This window comes from Girardinichthys multiradiatus, chromosome 2, assembly GCF_021462225.1.
Source record: "Girardinichthys multiradiatus isolate DD_20200921_A chromosome 2, DD_fGirMul_XY1, whole genome shotgun sequence".
Lineage (NCBI taxonomy): Eukaryota > Metazoa > Chordata > Actinopteri > Cyprinodontiformes > Goodeidae > Girardinichthys > Girardinichthys multiradiatus.
The window spans coordinates 23,911,080-23,931,927 of NC_061795.1; the positions used below are offsets into that span (position 1 = coordinate 23,911,080).

A 20,848-nucleotide genomic window follows, 5' to 3' on the forward strand; every position below is an offset into this window, starting at 1 on the left:
GTTCAATAATATCTGCATAAATGTCTGCATAAATGCATAAATGCGGTGCTGGTAATATTGGACCTCAGCGCATCATTTAAAACTGTTGATCACAGTACATTACTGGAGCGTCTGGCAAACTGGGCCGGTCTTTCTGGTACAGCACTTGGATGGTTTGAGTCTTACTATAGAAGGACAGGGACTTCTTTGTGTCAGTAGGTAACTTTACATAAGAGTTGCCAAAAATCATATGCGGGGTTCCCCCAGGTTCCATCCTGGGACCCCTGCTGTTTAATATCTACATGTTCCCCCTTGCTAAGATCATAACAAACAACAAGATAGGTTACAACTATGCAGATGATACACAGCTCTACATTACAATGTCACCAGGTAACTATGAACTTATCCGAGGGCTAAATAGATGCGTAGAACAAATCAGTGTGTGGATGTGCCATAATTCAGTTGAATAAAAACAAAACTGAAATCATTATTTTTGGACCAAAGGAGGAGGGATCAAGAGTCAGCACACAGCTTCAGTTGCTAAAGCTAGAAACCACAGGTCAGGCCCGAAATCTGGGTGATCTCAGATCTAAATCTTCAGAGACACATAAAGACAATTACGAAGTCGGATTTCTATCACCTGAAGAATATTTTCAAGATTAAAGGACTAACGTCCCAGCAGGATCTTGAGAAACTCATCCATGCATTTATCTTTAGTTGAAGTGATTACTACAACAGTGTCTTCACAGGTATCCCTAAGAAGTCGATCAGACAGCTGTAGCTGATCAAGATTGCTGCTGCCGCATCCTCACTAAAACCTCATCCCAGCTGTCTTTATACTGACTCCCTGAATATCAGAGTATAGACTTTAAAATACTTATGTTAGTTTATAAATATCTCAATGGCTTAGCATCAAAATATATTAAAGATGTATTGCTGTTGTATCAACCTTCCAGACACCTCAGGTCTTCTGGTTCAAGTCTACTCTGCATCCTCAATCAAAGAGAACCAGTTTTCAGTTCTTATGCTTCACTAATCTGGAACAAACTTCAACAAAACTGCAAAAACGCTGAATCTCTTTTAAATTATGGTTAAAAACCCATTAGTTCGGAGTTGCTTTTGGGGGTTCTGTTTATCAACTAAAACATATTGGTAAATGTTCCTACTGGGGATAAAAGTTAATTAGGATCTTCCACCTTGGAACAGACAGCGTAAAGGACCTTGCTGTCCACAGTGAGAACCAGTTCACTGTAAAAGACCCCTTCCCGACAGACTGTGGTTGAGCTGGGCTCTCCTAAAAGAAGTTAGGAGGAAGGTACAGAGCAACGGAAAGTCTCTGACTCTTGGTCCAGACGTGGACCATTTTTAAAAATACTATTGCCTCATTATCAAGACTTATAATGGATCAAAACACTTACGAGTTGCCTCCTCCCCAGGGAGAAACATTGTATTTTATGTTAGGAAAATATGGGCCTAAAAGCATTGATTGCATAAAAGTAACACAAAATATAACCAAAGGTCTAAAAAGAAAAATATATTTTGCAAATTAAATTAAACATTTAAAATCATAACACAGTTTTCTACCCGGAACAAAGGTGATTTGGGATTTTCCACCTTAGAACTGAGCGAGGCAGACCTCACTGTGTGCGGTGAGAAGCAGTTCACTGCCGAAGACCCTTCCCAGACTGACCGTGGGTGAGCTGGGCTCTCCTGACAGTAGTAAGGGGGAAGGTTGCAGAGCGCCGAGAAGGCTCTGACTCTTGGTCCACACGTGGACAAGTTTTAAAGGAAAATCTCCCCATTTCCCAGACATATAATGGGCCAAAAAGCTCTGAGTGCATCAATGAATGGGTTGTAGATTTAATTTTTTCTGGAGAGATGCTGTTTGGTCTTACAATTTTACAAAAAGCTGAGGTCAATAATTTAATTCTGTAGTCCAACTTTACTTTTCTTTACATTCTTTTGAATAGATCATTGTCGTATAAACAAGGCCATAAACTATACGTATTATTACATTGAACAAACCAAACTTAAATATACACCAAGTAAACAGAGATGAATATCAAAACAAAGCAACTCTAAATATAAGACCCATCACTAGACATAGGTAAATCCTAAAATACTTATGGTCATGAAAAATACAAAGTTCATCCTCTTTTAATATAATAAAAACATTAAGCCAAAATGTTTGTGAAAAATATTCTACTATCCAAAAACCCTAGATTCAGACAAAATCTGTAAACTCCTAGATTTTAAATGGGGTGTACAAACATCAAACTGAAGAGGGATGTGTCACTTACAACGAAAGAAAATGGAAATATATGTTTAGTAAGAGCATTTATTCCAAGGCAATGAAATTTGAGAAAGCAGATTTAAACATAAACAATGCCTGTAACTGCTTTACCATGGTATAAAACTAGTAAAAGCTGAAAGGTTTAAAGTGAAACTTTCAAATCAGACATAGCCTGAATCAAGCAAACGTTTTCTCTCTAGGGGTTTTAATGAGACTGTGCTGCTTTGCCATCTCAGGTTGCAGTGGTAATTTTAATATCCTCTACTGCATTACCAAGAGTAGCACAACTTACCATAGATGTTGGTTCTTGTACAGCAGCAGGATAACAAATAGATAGCAATAAAAACATTCATGCTTTTTAGACACCTACTTCTCCCTCATTACTCATCAGGGAATCACAACACATTTCCTTTTAAATGACACAGGTCAGTGAAGACTGTACCAAAAGAATAAGTCTTAACAAAAATTGTTTAGACAGGAGATGAACTCAAGTTACATGGATGTCAGTTACATGTGTATAACCCCACTGCCACACTGTCAAACATCCTGACATGAACTATTTCACCTGGCGGTAGATGTCTTGGTCATGCTGATTTAAATAAAGATATATCACTGAACAGAACTCAAATTTCCATTACAATTTCATCAGTAAATATTAGACAGCTTAATCTCCATATAGGATTACAATGGTGTGAAAAAGTATTTGCCCCCTTATAGATTTCTTCTGCTTTTATTTGTCACACCTAAATGTTTCCAATTATCAAACAAATTTTTATCAAAGATAACCTAAGTTAATACATAACCCTGTTTTTAAATGATTTAATTTATTAAGATAAAAAAAAGTTTTCCAAACCAGTGTGTGAAAAAGAAATTACCCTTAAAACCTAGTATCCGCTGTCAAGTGTTTAATGTGAGTTTGGAAAAATTTTACCCAATGTTTTACCCACAGAATTATTTTTATTTCAGCCACATTTGAGGGATTTTGACAATAAACAGGTTTGTTCAAGATAATGTCCAGACTTTGACTAGACCTAGAAAATCTTCATTTTGTTTAATTTTTTCGGGCCATTCTGAGTGGCACTTGCTGGTAAGCTTCAGATCACTGTCCTACTGCATGACCAGAGTGAACTTGTATTTATGGATGCAAACTGATGTCCAGACATTCTCCTTCAGGAGCAGAAGTCATCATTGATGGCAATTCATCCAAGTCCTGAAGCACCAAAGTAGCCTTTTACCATCACACAAATACCAGCCTACCTGTCATTATGACTTGTTTTTTTTTCTTTGTCTAACTACTCCATAGAATATTTTCCCAATTAAAGGTGCATTAGGAAAACAAAAAGCTGTATAAGCAGCAACAAAGAAAGGTTTGTGTCAGCAAAGGCATGCAACCAGGCATCAAACTCTCAAGTTCCTCGGAGAGCAATTAACTACATCATTTAGATTTCTTGAGGAGTGGCCAACATGAGTGTAATGTCCACATCTGTATCAGGATAAGTATTGGGTGACAGCACATTTTCAAGAGTCACAGGGTGAGGTTGCAAGTTCAACTAGTATTGTAACGCCATTCTCAGCCAACGGATGGTCATCTGCCCATTGTACCACCAAAACGGCAGCTGATAAGTTTAAGTCATCTGTTGCTAGTGTTGTACTCAGAGGTGGTGTGTCGGGGTCCTCCGAGACTGTGGCTTGGAGGTTAGGTTCTTCTGAACTTGCCTCTGATTTGATGGACAATGGAGCTGAGAAGATTAGTCTTATTTTTCATATCCTTCTTCCGCACCTTCTCCTCATGGCTCAAGGGCAAACTTCCTTAAGTTTAAAAGGTCAAGGTATTTATTGTATTCAGGCTTATTGTAAGAATGACACAAATAAATTAACCTTGTAAATGTTTTAGATTTAGCTGATAATTTACATCTGTCGTGATTTCGCATGTGTCAGGTGTTTGAGTTTCTTTAGGGATCTGATTCCTCACTGATTTTGTTCCCTAGTTGCTGTTATTTTAGCTTATTCGTTGTAGTTTTTTTTGTTGTTGTTGTTTTTACTTAGATGTGTTTAGATATTTTTGTTAATTCTCTGAGTTAATCAGCCTCCCTCCTTCAGTTGCTCTGCATTGCCACCAGCTGCTCCACATTTCATCTGATTAGCTCTTCTAGTTCATTGGTCATTTATCCAAACTTGTCTCTATATTTAGACTCTCTGGTTTTCATAGCTCACCACTGGATCCTACCATTTTTCATGCCCGGCCTGTCTTTAACTGATTTCCAGCCCATGTTCTGTGTTTCTGTGTCTCTGTAAATTAACCAGTTTCCATCAATAAAAATTATTCTGCTCACCATGTGGCTCCCACGCTCTTGTCTGCACATTGGTCCTTCACAACCATAAGTCATTATGACTACATCTTGAGTGCCTGTAAGGTTGACATCACACTTAAAAGAGAGAACATTAAAGCCAACACCACTTGACCTAAAAACAACATGAAAACAAACTTAATATATACAGATGTTTAAATGAAAGTGATGATACCTTAGATATTATTTACAAATAATTATAAAGTGGTGGGTAGTAATGACTTAAATTTACTTATTTACTCAAAGAAGTTGCTTCTAGAAGTAATTTTACCATAAATTTTACTTCTGCTTGAGTAATATTATTCTAAACTACTACTACTCTGCTCTTACTACTACTTTGCTCTTACATGAGAACATTTTTGGCTACTCTGTGCAATTTGATGGCTAAGTAAATATTCAACATACATCATATATTTTGACTGGAAACAGTGCACTGTTTTGATAGCCATCTTCCTGGGGAGGGGCGTATGGTGGAGTTGATGACACAGGTAAATTAAGCATACAGATTAATTTACCAGCGCTTCTGCATGGTCCCCCTCCAGCATAGGCCTCCTCCCCTATCTGGGCCTGGGACAACAGACCCGTTTGTCCCCTACTGTCTGTGGGCCTGCATACATTACCTACTGCAGGTGTTGATTTTAAAAGCTTTTTGTTTTGAAAATGTCTGTTTCTTGTGATTTCATTTCAATTTAGTAAAGATTTTATTTATTTTAGCTCTTTTATTATTTAAAAATACCACAATTTGCACATTATTTCATATTTATATATGCCTGACTGAATAAACACCTCTATTAAGCCATTGTTTTAAATAATACTACAGGTAGGGAATGACAGTTCTCACAGATTCACATTTACATCTGCATCCCATGCAAACAGAGGTTCACTACAGCAACATGACACAAAGGACATTATTGCAGTCTCATAAGTTCTGGTTTTAATTTGGTAAAGGTTTCTAGATCTCTTTTCCAATTATTCATAAAGAAGCAAACATGATGTTTGGAAGATAAGAACAGTGAATATATCTGCATCTTTCCTGTCTTGACATTAAAAGTCTCATAAAGTAGAATTTCTATAGACTACTATTAACAGTTTTGTTGACCAACACTTTTCATCCAAAACGTGTTAAGGTGTTAACTTACCATTTCTACCATCCTTCCAAAAAGCCAGACTTTCTGGTATTACGTATTTTAGTACTCGGTCAGCAGTTTTTTTCAAGTGTTAGGAAGATTATTTTGAACTTTTAAATTGTTTTTTCTGCAAAAGGGTCCACCAAAGACTTCACACAGGACCAGTGAGGCGTGTCAGCCTTCAACTAATCTTTTACAGTGGTAGATTTATGCAATGTTTTCAACTAATGCCTTTCAGGGAATTACATTGTTGGTGTTAAAATACAATTACAAGTCTGTCAAAATCTTTGGTGATTTGCTAAGTTGCTAAGTCTGTTTTACATGGACACAATGCTGGTTCATCACTTTAAGTTAGATGCCTTTTTCTGTTTAAATGGTTCACAGCTCAGACTTGGGTGGCCTATCTGACAAATAATATTTCTCTCAACTCAATTAAGAAGAATACCAGAATAAATTTTGACCATTAATTGTTACAAAAAAAAAAAATTGAAGAAAAAGATTAAAAAATCATGGATGAGTCCTGGCTTCTGCACTCTGCTGAAGATTGTGTCAACATAATTCTGGGACTACATGTGTGACAGGGAGCTTGACGTTTGATTAATGCAGCCTTTGTGATAAGATCAGAGGACCATACTGACAATATTTATCATCTTAGCATCTGACCAATAGTCATCAAAAGGTGTCATCAAAACAATGAACAATCTTGATATAAAAGGGCCTTTGCTTCAGCATCTCTATTTTCTGCTCTGGGAAAGAAAGCCCACAGTGGCAGCCATGAAGTGGAGTGTGGTGTGGTTGTGTTTCTTCAGTGTTGCAGTTGAAATCCAGGCCAAACTGGGTAAGACTGACTTGTTTTAGATCCTGACTACATGGCTGTCTCTGAAATTATTAATCTGTTGTTTCTAAATAATGCCCAACACGTGTTAGGATCTTAAATCTCTTTTTGCCAAAAAATAATTATTGCTTTCAAAATAAGAACGTGTGCACATGAAGACATAATCATGATGGTAAACATTTTATCTAATTGTGGTTTTCCAGTTGGCAACCATGTCAACAACATTTGCAGCACTTGGGGAAGACATCACTTCAAGACCTTTGATGGTGATGTGTACCAATTTCCTGGCCCATGTGAGTACAACCTGGTCACGAACTGCCGCGAAGCCGTGAGGAAGTTCTCAGTTCACATTAGACGAGAGGAAAATGATGGAAATATTATAATAAATTATGTGGTGGTCACCATCGATGAAAATACATTCTACTTAAACAAGAGTCTGGTCACTGAAAACAACCAACTGTAAGTAAAACCTACACATACAACAAAGATACAATTAGCAAAAAAAAATCTAAAGCTTTTTAATTTTGCCTTTTTCTTCTTAATTATTTAACTTGGATTTTTGTTATCAGGGTCACTTTGCCACACTACAATGGAAGGGTAAAGGTGGAAGAAAGCTCATTTTACATCAAGCTTCAAGCTTCCAAAGTTGGCATCACTGTCATGTGGAACCGCGAAGATGCAGTCATGGTAAACATCTTCATTCGCCGTCCTATTTTAACTTCATTAAATCACTATAGAGTTAATGGTTAAAGATCAGACTAAAGACAAGCTTTTTATGAAAAACATTTTGATACAATAACTAATCTCTACCAAGAGCTAAATTCAACATGATGGACTGTTTTAACTACGATAAATAAATAGGTAATTTTAAATAATTATGGAGGACGTTTCTTTGAAAACAAGATACATTGTCTACAGGGTTGTTGGTTAAATAACACTGAAGTCAAACAATGACTTTGACATTTTCTTTAGACAAAACATGAAACATGATCATCTCTGCTTTGTGTTTCAGGTGGAAGTTTTAAACAACTATGTGAACCGTACTTGTGGACTCTGTGGAGACTTCAATGGTGTTCCTGTCTATGATGAATTCATGGATAATGGTTTGTAGTTCACTTGGGTGTATGCAATGCATTGGAAAATAAACTAAAATCTGCCTCACCTTTATTGTTTTACTTCATCATTAGGTTTTAAAATCAGCCCCATTGACTTTGGAAACCGTCACAGAGTCAATCTACCAAATGATAACTGTAAAGGCCCCCCTGTGAAAGATTATGAGTCAGAGGAGGCTCTGAATGGGACAGATCCATGCAAAGCATTTGTACGTTTAACATTCAGTCAGTTTTTCCTGTAAAAATGTTATGTAACAAGATGCTAACATTTGATTTCAATTTCCGTTTAACTTGCTTCCTACAGCATACGACCTGTGAACAAATGTTTCTCTCAGAGTCCTGGAGTTCATGCTCTAACCTGATTAACCCTGAAGATTACATCCAGGCATGCGTGATTGATATGTGTACCTGCAACAACAGCAGCAATGACTTCTGTGCTTGCAGCACAATGTCTGAGTTTTCTCAACAGTGTTCTCACGCAGGAGGACAGCCTCCCAACTGGAGGAGACCTGATTTCTGTGGTACGCTTCATGTTCGTATTTTTATTCTGTCTTTTTGTGAAAATGTTAACAAAACAATTAACAGCTTGCCTAATAAATCACAGAATAAAGGGAACGGGGAAAATGTTACTGAAGCAAAACGCAAAAAGATGCTAATGCATAATTACTGAAAATGTGAACTTATTACATCCAGGTAAAGTTCCTGCTTGACAATGTCCTTAATAACTCGCATAAATAACCATCTATATTATTTATTGTTTAAGTTTCGCACCATTTATTTTCACAGCTAAACAGTGTCCCTACAACATGATGTATGAAGAAAGTGCTTTTCCTTGCATGGATACTTGTACACAACATTACACAAGATCAGTGTGTGAGGACCACAAAATAGAGAGCTGCTTCTGTCCTCCTGGTTAGTTCTCCTCACATGAGAAATGTGTTTTCTGTAGTTATTAATTCACCTTCACCCAATTAAAAAAAAAATTTTCCCCGTAGGAACGGTGTTTGATGATATTTCAGTGAGGGGCTGCATCCCTCGGTCTGAATGTCAGTGCAAGCACGACAGAATCTATGACTCCGGAGAGGTCTACCAACATGAAAAAACTAACTGGTATGTTTCAAAATGTTTACAGAATGTGTTCGTTACAGTAAGTGTATCCTTTGTTGTTACAGAGCGCAACAAAACTCCTTCGTTCTTCCACTATTATTCATGTTATAACAATAAACTTTAATTTATTTTTTTGATATTGCATACAATAAAGCAAGGCAAAATAACATTGTTGTGGACTGGAAGAAAACACATATACATTCCCACATTATTTACAAATAAAAAATCTGAAAGTGTAATATGCATTTGTAGTCAGCCTTTTTTAGTCGGGTACACATTTCTAGTTCTTTCGTATTTTAAGAGATTGAAATTTGGGCCCCTTTGTTTAGTGTTGTTCTGCTAAAAAGTGAACCTCTGACCCAGTCTCAAGTCTATCGCATCCACTAACAGGGTTTCTTTCAGGATCGACTGAATTTTACCTCACCCATTGTCCTATTAATGCCGATTTTCCACTGGCTCTATTTAGACCAGCTCCACTCCCATCAGCCCTTTTTGCAAGCGTTTTCATGACCATTTTTTCCGGCCCGGTACCTGCTTTTTTAGAACTTGCTCAGGCACAATTGGGTCTGAGTAAGTACTACTTGTGAAGTGAATAGACTGCTGTTCACTGACTGGCTATGAGACGAGGAGAAATGAGAAGGTTTTCCAAGAGGTAGTGCAGGGAAAACTTCATAAAACTCAAGAGCTACTAAAATAATATTAAGGATCACAATAGTAGGAACGGGTCAAATGGAAATATAATTTTACTATTTACAAAAAGAAAAGAACTTTACTGAAAGAAAAAAAAAAGGGACACATAAGCTTTCTGAATTACATACAGGCGAGGGCGTGCAGTATTCAATCACCACCTTAAATCAGCTGGCTGGGGTCCAGATTATTATCCCAGTGGATCATTTTATACATGAAAAAAACATATATAGGAAATTCTTGAATATACAATAATACAAACATTTGTATTTAGTTTATATGTTTTGTATTTATTTATTTATTATTATTTATTTATTTATTGTTTCACACAGGTTAAAGTGACAATGTCACACCGCTAATAGCGGCACTACACTGACGGCTGGAGGCGAGGCTTCAAGCCACATCTCCAGCTGTCAGTGAATCAGAGGAAACAGAACAGGTACCGTACCGAGTAGAGAGACTGAGTGGAGTGGAGCCGTGCAGAGCTGGAACCTTGAATGGAAAGGGGGACATAACTCTGACAAATTAGTTTTGTCCATGCTAAAGAAAGGCATCCCCGCATGCTTTGGGGATGGAATGCATCGCCAAAGCATATACCACCATCATGCTTCAAAGGGGAAATGCTGTGTTCAGGATGAATTCAAGTGTTTCCTCTGTGAAAACTACAAAGCTAGGGAAATGCCACATGCTTTGATTTTTATTAGCACAACATTTTTAAATGTTAGATTCTTTTATTTCTACTTGATGATAATGTGTTTCTTTGTGTTGGTCTATCACATACAGTCCCCTTAAAATACATTGATGTTTGTGGTTGTAACTTGACAAAATGTGTACAAATTCAATGGGCTGGAATACTTTTGCAAGGCCTTGTAAACAGATTTGTATTTTTCATTACATGTTTAGAGGGGAGGTGGAAATGTGCGAGTTTTGAAACATCTGCTACATGTGCAGTTGAAGAAGGTTCACATTTTACAACCTTTGACGGTGCAACCTATACATTTCATGGAAACTGTCTCTATACCCTGGCCAAGGTGGAAAGCAAGGTATATAATTTACTGTAGATAAAGCAATACAATGCAGAAATAAAAGTAAAAACGATGATTTCTCTGTCCTCAAACGTTTTACATATTTCAGGATGGAGTAAGTCCAAACTTTACCATCCGGGCCCATTTGGGACCATGTGCCCAAGAAAAGTACGACACTTGTCTAAAGGCTCTTAAAATCCATCTAGATAACGACCACGTGAGTAAAATGCTAACATTTTTGGATTCACATTGCAAGTTCACAGTATTATTTGCCAGTCTTTGCAAATTTATTCTGTATTTTTCCAGGTATTAATGTTCACATCTGAGGGTGCAGTTAAGCAGAATATGGAGACAGTCAGTTTGCCCTACTACTCAGGTGAGTCTGACGAGAAAAACAATTGATTTAAGCACCTTGTTCTCAGTGTTTGAACTTTTATTTGTGTAATATCACATTTTTTTCATTCATAGGGAACATCAGAATAGTTCATGCTTCATCCTTTCATATCTTGCTCTACACGAAGTTTGGTCTGCAAATTCAGATCCAGCGTGTCCCTGTCATGCAAGCCTACATCAGTCTGGAAAGCAGTTACAGAGAACAGACACATGGTGAGTTCTCTCGAAGATGAGCCAACTTTAGCTATAGTCCCTGTATCATATAAACTGAATAATCAGCGTACTCAAAAATAAAGAGAAACCACAAACAAAACATACAGTACATGTAAAACATAAATGCAGTTCCTGAGAACTTAAATACAACAAACAAATACGCTTAAAAGAAACATGTAGGGCCACATATAAAATAAAATCCTTTGGACTCTATCTAAAAGTAATAATTAAGCAGCTCACCAACATTGGACAGATCCAGGACATTTAAAGCTTTAAAACAATCAGAAATATTTTAAAACAATTCAGCGCTGAAGTGGAACATTGAGGACAAATGTGTTGTTATTATTACTTTATTTCACCAGGACACACACATTGAGATGTAAAACGTATTTACAAGGGTAACCTGGACACAATGTATAATATGCTCACGCCTTTTTTAGATATAGTTTTGAGTCTGCATTCTGTCAAATCAGGTTAAGTTTACCAGTCTGTTTTTTTTTCCAACAAAAATGCAAAACAGTAATTTCATAGGTTTAAAAAATAACCAAACATTTTGCCTTACTTCAGATTTTTTTCTAAGGTGATGAACTGCAACAGCTGATACTAGAAATTTATTTTAAAAGTCAGACATGGTATCATGATCTGCCAGTGTTAGGTTTTTGTGTTTGTATTTTGTTTATTGCCTTCTTCTTAGCCAGTGTTATGTTTTTGTTTTCTTTTCGAAGCCAGATGCTATTCTGTTCATTCGTGTTTGTTACATTCCTTCTGCTTAGTTTTTGTTACTTGTGTTCAGTTTTGTTGCGTCCTGGGTTCCAGTGTTAGAGGTGTCTAGTTACATTTCCTTTTAGCCCTGGTTTGCCTCCTGTTTATGTTCTCAAGTTAGTTTCTTGTTTACTTGCTTCAGTTCATTTGGATGTGTTTTGGTTACCTCCTTTTACTCACTGCTCTTCTGTGTTAAGAAGTCACTCTTCCTCAGTTCTCCTGCATCCCTGGTCACCAGCTGTCTCACATTCCCCTGATTAGCTCATCTCCTGGTTAATTGGTTTCTTACTCCACTTCCCTCATTGTTTACCTTCCTGGTTTTCATTGTTCCTTGCTGGTTCTTCCTGTTTACATCCCTTCTATCAACCCTGTTTGCTACCCTGCTTGCTTCCTGGCTCCATGTCCATTTCACTGTCTGGCTTAGCCATGTACGTTGTTCTTGTTAAGTATTATTAAAGGAAAGACTCTTCAGCTCACCATGTTGCTCCCGAACGTCTGTCTGCACTTTGGTCCAAACAAAACCACAACGAAATATGACACATACAGTCATGATCTGACGAGGCTCGTTTGTCAGATTAAAAGTACTATTGAAATTTACAAGTATCAAACATACTTTTTGTTAGGCCTACATTTTCTGTATTAAAATATCTTGTTTGCATTAGCTGTTAGCAGGAAATCACCATAATTAACATAAATAAAGGTTGAAAACATCAGTGTGTGTAATTAATCGACATAATGTGTTTCATTTAATAAATAGTTACTGAAATAATTGAATACTTTTCAACTTATTGAACATGACTTGATTTATAACATTTGTTTTGCAATATTTGTCAAAGGATAAAACTGGTTTGACCTGAATTGACTTTCATTGATCTTTTTATTAAATCTCTGGAAATTTGTCCTGCTATACAAAGTCATGACACAAAGCGCTGGAACAGAACTAACAATGTCCTGACAAAATAAAAAAGTGAACAGCTAGCTATGTTTAGCGTAGTTCAGAGCATTAGCAGTTGTTTTTCTAAACGTGTTCCTCAGGTTTATGTGGAAGCTTCAACATGGTCTTAAATGATGACATGAAGACTCCTCAGGGGATCGTGGAGGGAACTGCAGTAACTTTCAGTAACTCCTGGATGGCGAACACATCATGTTTAGGCAGTGAGGAAAGACTCGTTGACCCCTGTTCTGCCAGTATAAATATTGGTAAATAAAAATTTTGACTTTTTTTCCAAGTCCAGTAGGCTGCTCTTGTTCTGGAGGCATTATATTTAGCATTAAAGCTTTTGTTTTAGTTAAGGTTATTAAAAGCGTAAAAATAATTTGCTATTTATTTGTAGAAAAATATGCCAAAGACTGGTGCGAAATGCTCAGAAATCCAAATGGTACATTTGCAAATTGCCATTCAGAGGTGAATCCTGACAGCTACTACAAGGTACAACAAAACCTTTACTTTCAGACTTTCAATGAAATTTGGTTTGAGTGTAAGTCTTTTGAAGCATTCATTTTGAAGTATTCTTTCGAAGTATTCTTTTGAAGTGTTCATATTTTTCTACAGCGCTGCCTTTATTCCACCTGCAACTGTGAGAAAAGCGAGGATTGCTTATGTGCTGTCTTGACCTCTTATGGTCGGGCTTGTGCAGCGAAGGGAAAATTTGTGACAGATTTTGGAAATCAATGTGGTGAGATATTTCTTATTTTCTTGATGCCCAGATGAGTGTTGACCTTTTAAGTGTAATCAGCAAGTTAAAGGGCTGGTCCTGATATTTCAAAGTGAGATTCTGTAACGTTAATACTGGCACCAGTTATCTTACCACTAATACAATGTCATATTACAGAGAACATGTTGAAAAAGTAAATACATTCTATAAGTGGTTGGACGCTAACAGGGTGGCAAACATAAACCGTCTGCTCAAGCTGAATCTATTAATCTATTAATTAAAAATAACTGTTAATATCAGTGGAATATAATGCTATGTTAGAGGACATTAACAATGTTGTTTTATGCCAACCGGCTGTATCAGTCCACCAGGTCAGTTGTGACTCTTCATTTCCCTTTTCGCTTCGTAAAGAAATAAATGAAATTTTGGATTTCGCCCTAGATGCGCTGCATTATCGATGATGGTATGTTCCCTGTGCTTTTTAGGTCTCATAGTTTTAAAATAATCCTAGCAGACTCACACTCAGCTGAACCAAATAGGCAGAGAACATGGCTTAATACAGTGTATGTCTTGTTAGCTTGTTAGTCTTCCACCACCCTGAGGATATAATTAGTCATTTTCAACAAGCACACAGGTAATGTTACAGTGATATGACATTTATCTACAGATAAGTACTGTTTTACCAATAACAACTTTACAGAACCTCACTTCAAAAAATCCAAACAAAATATATTTTTTTTCATTATTTGCAAGGTATAAGACAGTCACATAACTATTCCCATATTATCCACAATAGAGAAACACACAAAGAACTGTCCATCAACTCAGATCTTCACTTACAATCATCGGAGGTGCCAGCTGACCTGTAGTTCACTGAGCTCGAAGCAGCAGAGCTGCACTTCACACTTCTTGCCTGTGGTTGGCTGTTTCTGCCCTGAGGGTCTCTATCTGAATGAAAAAGACACTTGTGTACCCAAAGAAGAATGTTCCTGTTCCCATAATGAAGATTACATTGAGGCAGGAAAGTCTGTCAATATCAATTCTGAGCACTGGTGAGTCAGAATAAACAATACGGTCACCAATGTTTTATTTAGCATAGATGCAGCCTGAGGGGCATTTTTGTTTCATCGTATACCTTTGCTGTTTTCCAAGTGTGTGTACCAATGGAAAGCTTCACTGCCATTCCTGGAGAAATGACTTCATAGGTAAATCAGCGCTTCATTACTTTCCCATAACTCTGATACTTGTGTAGTCTTATGAACATTGAACAAGTACCTCTTTTTTGTACAGAATGTCTTCCTCCAAAAGTGTACTTCAACTGCTCCACTACAAGTGCCGGAAAACCTGGACCGCAATGCGCCCGAAGATGTCTGAATCTGCAAGATAATATTTGTGTGAGTTTTTGTCTTGTTAAGCTTTGATAAGGATCAGCGCGCCGGATATGTTTTTATTTTTAACACTGTGTGAACTTTTTCTCTGCCCACCGCTTACAAAAAACAAACTAATATCCTGTAAACACTAAGTACACCTGAGCAGAGGCGACTGATTGTTTTAAAATAAAGCAATGATTTCTTTTTATGAGATATACATGAGATACACACTTATGGAAGACCTACACAAGGTTATTTTCTGCTGTTCTCTACTTTGAAAGCAATTTTGGAGGCTTAATGGATAGTCTCAGCTGCTTAATTGTCCAGCCAAAAGCCTCTATACCCCAGAGCTTGCACATGTTTTACTGATATATAAAGTACTTGTGGTATAGATAAGTCTTGCCTTTGTGATTCTGGCTAACAGAAAAACATCCACAAAGTCCAACATCGTCTTTTAATGGATGGTGAAAAGCTCAGGACATCTTCCTCCAGCAGAAGAGGTTTACCAAGAATTTAAAAAGCTTGAGATGAAACTGCAATGTTAAAATTTTCTGTCCGGATTGACTTATAGGGAATACAAATCCTACTACTACTTTTGTTAAGTCTGCGTGTACATGATTGTGTTCTACCATTTTAGCTATTAATTCTAATGAAATAACAAAACAATTAACAACATATGTAACAAAAAGACGATAACATTATCATAAAATACAATTATTTAATCATGTATTTGTATCATTAGGTTTCTCTCTTATTCCTTCATTTATTGCTCATTTGCCTTTTACTTTCTAAGATTTAAACGCTTCTGTCTAAGGTTTTCTCTTTGAAATTGTTAGTCAGCATGCATCTGCTTATATGCAGATGGTTCTTTATTAGGTGTCCAAGGATCTTCAAACTGACTAAACAAAAGGTGCATACTGCTAAGAGTCATAGTAATAAAATAGACCTTTTGTAGCGTGTGATTCTGCACTGTTGTCTTTCACAGATGTATTTTAGAGCTCTTGAGAAAGTAATGTAGCTCTAATAGGGTCACCCAACAAATCAATGTCTACTGCAAAAAATGTCAATAACTAATTCTGTATACCTTATTATTACTTAATATTTTTTATCCTCCCAGGATGCATCAGAATGTGTACCTGGCTGCATGTGCCCTTCAGGCCAGCTTGATGATGGTCAAGGCTCTTGCGTGAAAAATGAAAGTGAATGTTCATGCCAGCACAATGGTCAATTCTATAAGCCTAAAGACAGTTTATCAAGACTGCAACCTCTGGTAATTTATATACTACTTGTGCTGCATTATTATAAATAAATAACATTTTTATTTTAGGTTTTAATGTGATGCATTTAGTAATTTTATTTTACTCCATCCATTTGTGATGAATTTAGCATTTGCGAAGGTGGAAACTGGATATGCACAAAAAACAATTGTTCACAGAGCTGCATTATTTATGGAAGTGGACATCACAAAACGTTTGATATGCGAATGTATGAGTTTCAAGGACACTGTTCCTATGTTGCTTTCAAGGTACGTTTATGCAGAAACACTTTTAACATTATTTGTCCCCAGCTGAGATTTAATTATTGGAATGGAAATGTGATTCTTCACTAAATAAGTAATGGGAATATTGCCACAAAGAAATAAGTTAACCAAAACACATTAGGTATTTGAATGTACAGCTACAGTGATTTGCAAAAGTATTCATACCCCTAGGCTTTTACACATTTTTGTCGCATCACAACTACACACATCATGGATTTATTTAATTATTTGTATTTTCTTTCAGGGCTATGTAAGTAAAGGGGGCTAAATACATCAGTCAGTCAGTCATTTTGTACCGCTTCTTCCATATTGGGTCGCGGGGAAGCTGGTGCCTATCTCCAGCAGTCTATGGGCGAGAGGTGGGGTACACCAGGTCGCCAGTCCATCGCAGACACATGCAATCCAACTGATCCTAATTATCAAACAGTGCAGTCAAATTCAGTTTAGTATTCAAATTGGTTAAAAGGCTTTCTAAGGAAAACCAAGAGATTGCATTGTGTCACTGACTTGCAGCATTTACTCCTCCTGGATGAGCATGTAGCGACAGTGGACAGTCAAATGCATTCACTTTGCAGCAATACCTCATACTGAGCATGCATGTAGCGACAGTGGAAAGGAAAACTCCAGCAGGACCAGGGTCAGTGTGAGTGGCCATCTGCCATGACTGACTGGGGGTTTGAGAGAACAAAGCAGAGACACAAAAATAACACAGAAGCACTGATCCAGGAGTACTTCCATTGTGCAAAGAACACACATTCAGATTTTTATTAGAAAAATAAAACAAAAAATAAATCCATCCATGGATCCTTTTACTGTTACTTCACATTTATGTGCTTGTTTGTCTGTGCTGGTCAATCAGACAAAATTCAAATATGTTGAAGTTTGTGGTTGTAATGTATAATAAATATGACAAAGAATATTTTTTGCCTTTCACTGTATATGTGCTGCACTCCCACTGGCTCCTCGTAGTTAGTGGGAGTGCAATAAGTAGGGATCTCAATCCCTTTTCAAAATTTACATCTGTCAGGAAAGTACTTGGTAGGATACAGGGAATATTGATCAGATAATTATTCTGGACCTTTTTTAGTAAAAAATGGCTGACTACTTTGTGCACATTAACAAACATAATAGGTATGTTTTGAGACTGAAGGTGTGAGTATGTTGGATTTTTTTCCCAAAGGTTAAATACTGGGAATGCACAAAGCGTAGTTATTCTTTTCCATGGAAACAGTAAGGTTAAATTACATTTTCTGCTCCAATTAAATATTTATGCTTTCCAAAAGGATGCATTTGTCTTCAAAGCTTGGCAGCCATAATAATAGGACAGTGTGACAATGTGTCCTTTTTAGGAGCAATGAATTTTTGTTTGTAGAGTTTTATTGAAGTATAATTTCTATCAGCATCTATTGTTTTCAATACTAATGCAAACAGTAAATAACCTTTCTTTGTTCAGAACAAATGTTCTAATAAAACTGTGGAGCAAAACATAGAAGTCATCACAGAAGATGAGCCATGTGGATCCACAGGCACAACATGTTCGAAGACTGTCAGAATTCAGCTAGGGGTAAGGCAAAATACAACCACATGAAATGCGATCTCTAGATTTAACAAATCATTCAAGTAAAATTAGGTATTAAGGACAGCACTCAATTAGCACTAAATGTAATGTAATAATTGGGGTTCATGTTTAACAAAGAGTGAAATCTTTCAATTTCAGAGAAATGTGATCATCCTCACAGATGGTAAAAGTAAAAAGGAAGTTTTGGAAAATGGCACTCAAATATCATATGATATAACAGATCGTGGATTCTATATTGTGCTGGTTTCTGACATTGGTCTAACAGTGATTTGGGATCGCAAAACATATTTTGTCATCCAACTGGAATCACATTACAAGGTGAGTCACAGCAATTGTTTACTGGGCATAGCCAAGACCTGCAGCCATGAATATCAGATCAAACATGGCCTGGTTGAGGCTGATGTTAAACTGTAGAAAGAAGTGGACATTTTCTTTTTTAACTGACCGTAACTTTGGCCCATCTTGATCAGATTACCAGTTTATTGATATTAGTTCCACTTTAATGGAGAATTGATTATATGTCTGTATCAAACATTGACTGAAAATGCAAGATAGAAATAAACTCAGTAAAATAATATGCTTTTTTAAATGATACAAGATGCGCCAATGACTGACTTGTTTATGTTTGCGCAGGGTGAAGCATGTGGCCTGTGTGGAAATTTTGATGGTAACGGACAGAATGACTTCACCACCCGAAGTGGGTTGGTAGTGAGCAACCAATTAGAATTTGCAAACAGCTGAAAAGGTGACAGCTCTTGCTCAGATGTGAAAAAGCTTGTTGACGCTTGTGAAGAAGCGCCTCATCGAGACCACTGGGCTAAAATGAAGTGCAACATCATAAATGGAGACAAATTTCAAGAATGCCACTCCAAGGTAGTGCAATGGTCATTTATGCAATGAAAATGTAAATTGAAAGTATTATAGACTTAAAAATATATTATTTTTGAATGCCTGAACAGGTAGAGCCCCGTCCGTTCTATGAAAACTGTGTGAAAGACTCATGTGCCTGCGACACTGGAGGGGACTGTGAATGTTTCTGTTCAGCTGTTGCCGCTTATGCCCAAGCTTGTAACAAAGCTGGTGTTTGCATTTCATGGAGAACTCCAGAAATCTGTCGTAAGAGAACTATTTTCTTCTTAATTAAAGTCACGTGTGATTAGACATTTTTTTGACTCAGGTAGCTAATAAAAAAGTTAAATTTTAAAAGCCAGGTAATAGTGTTAAAGATAGACATTGTTATTGTTATTATTGTTATTAATAAACCGAAATTAAAGTTTGATTGAAACAAGGTTTGTTGAAACAAAATTATGTGTAAGTTGTTACTGGATAAATGACTTCAGTGTAGTCATATTTTTAAAGAAGAATTGTTACTACAAAAGTTATTTTAATTTTTATCAACAAATGAGTCAAAAACCAAGTACTAAAAATAAATAAAAAAATAAATTTATTTTTTTTCCTCCAAAACATGTGTAAGAATAGCAAACACCAATGCTTTTATGAGATAATAGTGTCATTCGAAAGAAAATATTTTTTCAAGTTGACATTTTGTTCCTTTATTTTTAGCCGTCTTTTGTGATTACTACAATGAACAACATGATTGTTTATGGCATTACAGTCCTTGCACTCCAACCACATACCAGACTTGTTCAAACTATTTCTTACACGTTCCAAATCTTGAAGGTAAGTTGGGAATAAAAACCTTTAAGAATCACAAACATTATAAAAATGTAATTAATTCTAGGTACCTCTTTGGCTAACCTTATGAGGAAAAGATTATATTTTACCTAAAACTATTTTACCATCAAAAGTATTTACGATGTTTATGCTGAAATTTTACAGGTTGTTACCCTGAATGTCCAATATATGCTGGAGTATTTGATGAAAATAAAAAGAAATGTGTGCTAGGCTGTGCGCAAGAAGGTAGCACAACCACAATATTTACAACAACATCATCTGAATCACCAACACCAACTAAACCTACTTCAACATCAGCTGAATCTACAACTACAGCATCCCCAACTACCACCACAGAATCAAAAACAACAGTACCTACCACTACAACTAAAATACCAACAACTACAACGACCACTACCACATTAATTGAGTCTACAACTACATCACCAACTACAACCAAAGAATCCACAACACCTTCTACTAAATCTACAACTGAAACACCTACTACTACGACCACTACAACAACCACGACCACAACAACTTCAACTACGGAATCAACAACAGCAACAGAAGCTACCACTACAACTGAAACACCAACTACGATGCCAGCAACTACAATGACAACAACTATGATCACTACCACATCAACTGGAATTACAACTACATCACCAACTACAACTACTGAATCCATAACCCCCTCGACAAAATCTACAACTGAAACACCTACTATTACAACCACTACAACAATCACTACAACCACAAAATCAACTGAGTCTACAACTACCCCACCAACTATAACCATACAATCCACAGCATCCTCATTTAAAACTACAACTGAAACATCTACTACTACAACCGCTAAAACCCCAACATCTACTACCACCATCACATCACCTGAATCTACAACTATGTCACCAACTACAACTGTAGAATCCACAACACCCTCAAGTATATCTACAACTGAAACACCAACTACGACCCCAATAACTACAACCACAACTTTGACTAGTACGACAACAACTGAATCTACAATTACATCAACAACTACAACCATAGAATCCACAACACCTTCAAGTAAATCTACAACTGAAACACCTACTACTACAACCACTGTGACCACAACGCCCACAACAACTGCAAGTACAGAAT

General features: G+C 36.7%; 1 protein-coding gene across 1 annotated transcript in view; it reads left to right on the forward strand.

The window, feature by feature from the left end:
- Positions 1-6,521: 6,521 nt before the first annotated feature.
- The window catches only part of LOC124883397 (mucin-2-like), a 30,109-nt gene continuing 15,782 nt past the window's right edge, over positions 6,522-20,848 (forward strand). The window contains 21 exon segments of the mRNA XM_047390529.1: positions 6,522-6,585; positions 6,786-7,041; positions 7,152-7,269; positions 7,595-7,685; positions 7,770-7,903; positions 7,999-8,215; positions 8,481-8,606; positions 8,690-8,804; positions 10,381-10,531; positions 10,623-10,730; positions 10,820-10,889; positions 10,982-11,119; positions 12,917-13,081; positions 13,216-13,310; positions 13,434-13,557; positions 14,333-14,588; positions 16,024-16,078; positions 18,164-18,343; positions 18,659-18,898; positions 18,985-19,141; positions 19,589-19,705. Coding sequence (XP_047246485.1) covers positions 6,522-6,585; positions 6,786-7,041; positions 7,152-7,269; positions 7,595-7,685; positions 7,770-7,903; positions 7,999-8,215; positions 8,481-8,606; positions 8,690-8,804; positions 10,381-10,531; positions 10,623-10,730; positions 10,820-10,889; positions 10,982-11,119; positions 12,917-13,081; positions 13,216-13,310; positions 13,434-13,557; positions 14,333-14,588; positions 16,024-16,078; positions 18,164-18,343; positions 18,659-18,898; positions 18,985-19,141; positions 19,589-19,705 — 2,977 coding nt within the window.